The sequence below is a fragment of the Tupaia chinensis genome, unplaced genomic scaffold, assembly GCF_000334495.1.
Source record: "Tupaia chinensis unplaced genomic scaffold, TupChi_1.0 Scaffold000074_1, whole genome shotgun sequence".
Taxonomy (NCBI): Eukaryota; Metazoa; Chordata; class Mammalia; order Scandentia; family Tupaiidae; genus Tupaia; species Tupaia belangeri.
In genome coordinates this window covers 7,138,449-7,144,890 of record NW_006159534.1, presented here as the reverse complement: position 1 = coordinate 7,144,890, position 6,442 = coordinate 7,138,449, and the positions used below count along the sequence as shown (strand labels likewise).

General features: G+C 38.4%; 1 protein-coding gene across 9 annotated transcripts in view; it reads left to right on the top strand.

Annotated features, from left to right (window-relative positions):
* The window catches only part of PRRC2C (proline rich coiled-coil 2C), a gene marked incomplete at its 3' end in the record, with an annotated part of 105,932 nt that overhangs the window by 24,432 nt on the left and 75,058 nt on the right, over positions 1-6,442 (top strand). For 7 of the 9 annotated variants that reach the window (XM_027768046.1, XM_027768036.1, XM_027768051.1 and 4 more), the window contains 2 exon segments: positions 3,805-3,970; positions 5,592-5,769. In XM_027768046.1, the coding sequence (XP_027623847.1) occupies positions 3,859-3,970; positions 5,592-5,769 (290 nt within the window). 9 annotated transcript variants of the gene reach the window in all.

Here is a 6,442-nt window from a genome sequence, read left to right as displayed (position 1 = left end):
TTTAAGAGAAATTTTCACTATATGGCGCATGCGCTCGCCAGACAGAGAAAGACATAGAGACAGAAAGCGAGAAATCACCCCCTAGGGGGGATGGTCACGCTGCAGTCCCTTCTCCTCCATTCTCCTCTTGGGATCTTGGGCAGGCACACACGCACACCTGCCCGGCGTGAGTTTTAAGCCACTGGGTCCAGGACGCAAACCACGGTCGACTGCGTGGGAGTCCAGCGACATAGCCATTATGCTAACTGCTGGTTCCCCGGCATGAGTTTTAAGCCGCCGGGTCCGGGACGCGAACTGTGATCGACTACATGGGAGTCCAGTGACATAGCCATTACGCCAACTGCTGGTCCCTCAAGGTTTTTCTTGAAATAAGCATCAATGAGGTGTTTTGGAATTTTACTTTGCTAATATCAATTTTTGTGAAGGTGGTGATGGCAGATTTTTGGTGTGGTCTATGCAGTGGAACTCGATTGAGGACCAGAAGTCCAGTCACAGGTATCAAGCTACTGCTCAGCTGCTTCAGGAAAACCACTCTCTTGCCTCTGTGGCGTCCAGTGAGGATGATCAAAATGGTCCCCGGAGTGACACTAGCTCATAGCTTTCTCATATGCACACTGGAGGAGTTGTTGCCCTGACTCAACAGCTTTCAAGGCACATCTTCAGTAGGATAATACCTAGGCATTTTGTGAAGTTTAACCACCCAGGTACCACCATTCTTGTCTCCACCAACTGGTTTTGTGACAGTGGCAAGAACCTTTTCTTTGTTTTTCTTTTCAATCCTGGATTTAGTGACTGAATATTTCATCTTGTGCATGGCCTTCCTGGAATACATGGCAGATTGGGAGTATCTGCCAATGCCCCATACTAGGACCAGGTTTTGGCTGCAATGGGGCTTCCCCTTCTTGGGATAGCCTTGAGGTTACCCTTTTTAACCTTGCCACTGGCATCAGCCTTCTTGGCTTCAGATTTTTTCACCTTAATATCCCTCTTTGCAGCTTTTTCAACTTGCCATCTTGTATTATAGGGAAGAGAGTCATTGGGTAACTTTTAAACTTATTGTTTTGTCTGGTAATGGAAAATTTTAAGGCAGTACTTTCCCCTAAATTGTATGAGGTATTATTTTGTTTTGTTACGAGGTATTTTGTTGTGCACTTTTGGTTTTGCATTCCTCTTTTATCTAAGAGAGGTTTATTTTTAATTCCTAATTCTTATCTTTATTTCTTGTTTTGCCTGGTGGTAAACTTCATGGCCACAAAAATCTTAAACTAATGCTTATCAATTGGAACAAAACTTTGTTAAGCTCTTATTTTTTAAAGGTATTTTTATATCCTGAGATTTTTTGGTTTTCTGCCTTAGTATTAACTCTAATATTAAATTGTTTTTATTATTCCACACCAATGGTGTTGATTTCCGTATTTTTGTATTTTGTCAGCCTATTTCCCTTCTTCCTGTTTTCCCTTCCCTTACAATCTATAATACATTCCACTTACACTAAATCTTTGTGTCTCTAATATTTCTTTTTCATCTCATCTTGAATCTTCGATCATCCTGTTCTCTGCTGTAGTTTGTCTTGTTAGATTTGTATGGTGAGACACTTTGTTAGCAAAGGATCCTTGATTTTTATATTAATAAACAATTTTTATTAAGATAATTAACATGATAAACTACACACACTTAAAGGGTACCGTTGATTTTTTTTTAATCTGGAGTTTCTAAATTTATTTTTTTAATATCTGTTATGCCAAGAATTCATAGGGAATAGGTTCCAGCAGTGCAGGCTCCTCTCTGGTGGTTCTCACAGTATGCAATTCTCGGTGGAGCAGGCTGACACTTCAATTGAACTTCCAGGTCCCTTTCTTTTAGCTTTCTTTTCTTGAGCATTTTCCTTCCCGCATTTCAGGAAGCCAACTTAGCGCTCAGTGCTAGATACACTCATGCACGTTAATTCTTTGTCAGGCAGCTGTGTTTGTAATAATACCAAAGCATGCTGAGTAACATTGTAGATTTCTAGTTTTGCCATGGTAATCTTTATGGGGCATTCCAGTACTTATTCCTTTGGTGTCTACAGTATAACCTTTCATATAAATTCACATGTGTGTGTGGCCAAAGGAACAACTCCATGTTTTCAGAGACCTAGAGAATACTTACTAGATATATCTTCCCTTTCTCTTTGTGTTAATTTGATGAAGATGGCAGTTCCACCACTATTTGATATTTTGACTTATACACATCGTGATACATTTGCTGAAATCAAAATAATGAACATACCCATCCTCAGAATTTTCATGTTTCTTGGTGATCCCTCTCCCTAGCTTGCTCATTCCTGTCCCTAGGCAACCACTGATTTGCTTCCTATAGTATAAATACATTTGTGTTTTGTAGAATTTTTCTTAAAGTTTATTTACTTATTTTGCTATAGAGTGTGTGCACTCGACAGAGACAGAAGGTTAGAAAGTGAGAAAGCATCCACAAGGGGAATGACCACACAGCAATCCTTTCTTCTCCATTTGTCTCTTGGGATATTTGGGTACACACGGACATTGACCCAGCGTGGTTTTCAAACTGCCAAGTACAGAACCCAAAACTATGCAGTCTACCATGTAGAGTCCAGCCTCTCTAAACCACCACTCTACTGGCCAGCCCAGTTTGATGTTCTTCAATTTTAGCAGAATATATGTTACTCTGATAAGAGTTCTTTTCCTCTTATGTAATTCCTCAAACTAAATCATGCTGGGCATGTTATAAGAATTTAGTATGAGTTTATTTTGGTGCAGAAATTTTTCTGAAATCCATGCATGGTTTTTGTTTGTTTTGTTTTGATTTTAAAGTATTCATTTCTTCGAACTTTTTGAAGACTACCTCCTCCCATGTTATCATTTCTCAGATTAAATACTAGGAATTAAAAAGAGTGGGTTATATGACTGGTGGGTGTTTTTTTAGGGAACTGTCAATTTTTTTTTTAATGTGGTTGTTCCATTTTTCAGTTCCATCAACAGTATATGAGGATTCCAGTATTTTCACATCCTTGCCAATAGCTGGTGTACTAGAACTCTGTATTTTAGCCATTTTGTTGGATGTGTGGAAGTATTTTGTTGTGATTTTAATTTATATTTCTCAAATAGAAATGATGCTAACAAATAATAAATTTAATTCTAGTAAATTCTCATATGTAAATGGATTTTATGTGTTCCACCATTTCTTAAACTACAAAGCCCATGACTATGAAATAGGTTATTTTTTCCTTCTGCCCATCCACCTTGTGTTCATGTTGAAATGTTCTACCCTTTATAGCTTGCATGGAAAAGAAAATGCTTTTTGTGCTCTAAACATTTATTAATGAATTTATAGAGCTTTCTTGGGTATATACTGCCTGAAAACACATGTGCAATTTATAGGGGAATGATTGTTCTCTTATCCATGTATGTAGGCCGATGATGCTAGCCGTATCAAGCCCATTAAATTGATAATGTATCTTCATTAAATGGAGAGACTCCATAGATAGATTCACTATATTTGAACTATTCATCTCAGCATGGATTATAGCCTTCATTCTCTATGACATAGTGAAGTGGTTGTGAGCCATAATTAATATATTTGCCAAGTGAATAGTAATTTATTATGGATTTTGTCATGTATTGGTTATTACAATTTGATAGCATTAAAGAAGTCTGAAATTGATAGGAGTTACGGAAGATTGATTTCATTTTCTAATAGTTTATAATTTCTGTGGATATTTGAATTTACTGAGTTTTTAATAAGCTAAAATGAAAATTTTTTGTTTTTCTTTCTATGTGCATCTTAAAGGCTGGTTTTAAAGGGGTGTGGCAGGAGGTTTGGACTCGATGAGTTTCCACCGAAATGTCGGAGAAGTCAGGCCAGAGCACAAAAGCAAAGGATGGGAAAAAGTATGCAACACTCAGTTTATTTAATACTTACAAGGGTAAATCATTAGAAACTCAGAAAACCACAGGTGAGTAACATCAAGTGGTATTTGTTTTTCATGATTTTGTTTTGCTATTATAAATAGTATACTGGAACGACTGCTATTAGGAACTAGGACAAATCCAAGTAAATTTAACTCTATTTATATTGGCCTTTATCTGTATGTACACATTTTCCAGGGGATATGAATTAATAAGTTATGATTGAAAAGTGTATACTTTCATAGAACCCTTTATATGTATTTTTTTCAATTTTCCCTGTTTGTTGTCAGCAGAAAATACAGTAAGTACAGCTTTATTGTTCTAAAGGGGAAACTCAGTCAATAAGATTGATAGTCATAGATGAGTGAATATTTGCAGCGTCTTTAGTTATAGATTAGAGAAGGTGCATGCTTTTCACACCTTTTCTGTGTTTCCTTTACACTTAGATACCTTGAATCAAATATATACAGTGAAAATGTTACCATTTTATATGTTAGCAGTATTGATAAAGAACATAAACTTGGGTCAGCCCCTGATGTGGTGGTGGAGGTGACTGGATCCCATGTGTGTGACTGCACAGTTTGGATCTTGAACCCAGTGACTTCAGAAATACACCATGTGCATGTGTGTGCTTCTAATTCCTGAAAGGAGGGAGACATGGAGGAAAAGGGATTGTGACATGACCATTCCCCATGGCAGATACTTTCTCACTCCTCCCCCCTTTAGGTAAATCTTTTAAAAAAGAGACATAAATGCGACATTTATTCTCTAACATTCTGAGTTTTGAAATGAATTCCCTACAAAAATGTCAAAGCATTTAACGTTTTCTTGTTCATTGTGTATTGGATATATTGTGATTCCACCCCCCCCTTTTTCTTTGTGATTCCCCCCCCCCCTTTTCTTCTTTTTTTTTCTTCTCAGAGAGAGCTTTTGCATACAGTGGAGGGGTAGTTGTGGGAGGAAGTACCCTCACTAGGGCCTGGTCACATCACAGTCCCTTTTTCTATCCTTCCAGTATCCTGGGCATGTATGCACATGCTTGATTTTTTTTTTTTAAAGAGGTTTTTGCTATAGGGCGTGTGCGCTCGCCAGAAAGAGAGAAACAGACAGAAAAGAAGAAAAAAAAAAAAAAAAAAAAACCAAGAACTTACTGTACTGTCAGTGGTAAACTATTCTCCTCTTGGGATCTTGGGCACACACGCACACGCACCCAGCATGAGTTTTAACCACCGGGTTTGGGGACTCAAACCGCGGTTGACTACATGCGACATAGCCATTACACCAACTGCTCGTCCCATGCTTGATGTGTTTTTAAATCCCCTGGGCTGGGTTTCAAATTATGGTTGGCCATATGGGATCCCACTCTCTATTTATAGCTCTTAAACTCTGTTCTAAGGGGCCAGCCCTGCAACATTAGAGTTTTAAAAGCTTCTGTTCAGTGTCTTGATTATTTAATATTTCTACATTGAGTTAGTTGTGTTATAGGTGTGTTTCTTATTTAACATTTCTTATCTTAAAATATTAGGAGTAATTATTTAGTTATAGATTAGAGAAGGTGCATGCTTTTCACGCCTTTTCATTAATTCCTGTTGTTTTTCTGTATTACTTGAAGAGTAAAATGGGTAATAAAATAGATGTTCTAAGAAAGTTGATGTTATTGACCTTTAGTTGCAGCTCGACATGGATTACAGAGTCTCGGAAAAGTTGGTATTTCACGGCGTATGCCTCCACCTGCTAACCTCCCAAGTCTCAAAGCAGAAAACAAAGGCAATGACCCTAATGTGAATATTGTACCAAAAGATGGCACAGGATGGGCATCAAAGCAAGAGCAGCATGAAGAAGAAAAGTGAGTCAGCATATATTAAAGAATGAAGCTTTTCTTTTTAGAAAGCTGATGTTTGAGCGCCTGCTATATGCTAAATGTTGTGCTGTGTGTGAGTATATATTTCATGCCTCCTGCCTCCTTTTAAAATTTGCTATAAGGCACTTGTACTTGCCAGAAAGGAGCTGGGGAGTGAGAAAGCACCTCTCAGAGGGGATGGCCACATTATAATTGCTTCTCCTCCATTTTCTTCTCAGGGCAGACTCGAACTGCAAGTTTAGCCATGTGGGATCCAGATGCCTCAACCACCACACCACAGGCTGGCCCTGTATTTCATGTTTTTTAAAGTCTGATTTTATACTAACTTTTGATTGATTTTCCTACAAGTTTAGGCTTTTCCATGTGTTATGGTAGAAGAGGTGACAAATTGCTGATCACAACTTTACTTAAATATAGACTGTATCAGGTTCCTTCTCTCCCATCCCCAAGAAATCAGATGTTCTCTAATTAAGGAGTTGATTCTGGACCAGCAGGTGGTGTGATGGTAAAGTGGTGGACTCCCACATATGGTGGACAGTGGTTCAAGTCCTGGACCCAGTGTCTTAAAAGTCATGCTAGGTGAGTGTGCATGTGTGCCCTAAGTCCCAAGAGGAGAAGGAATTGCAAGGTGACCATCATCCCGGGGGGGGGGTGGGTG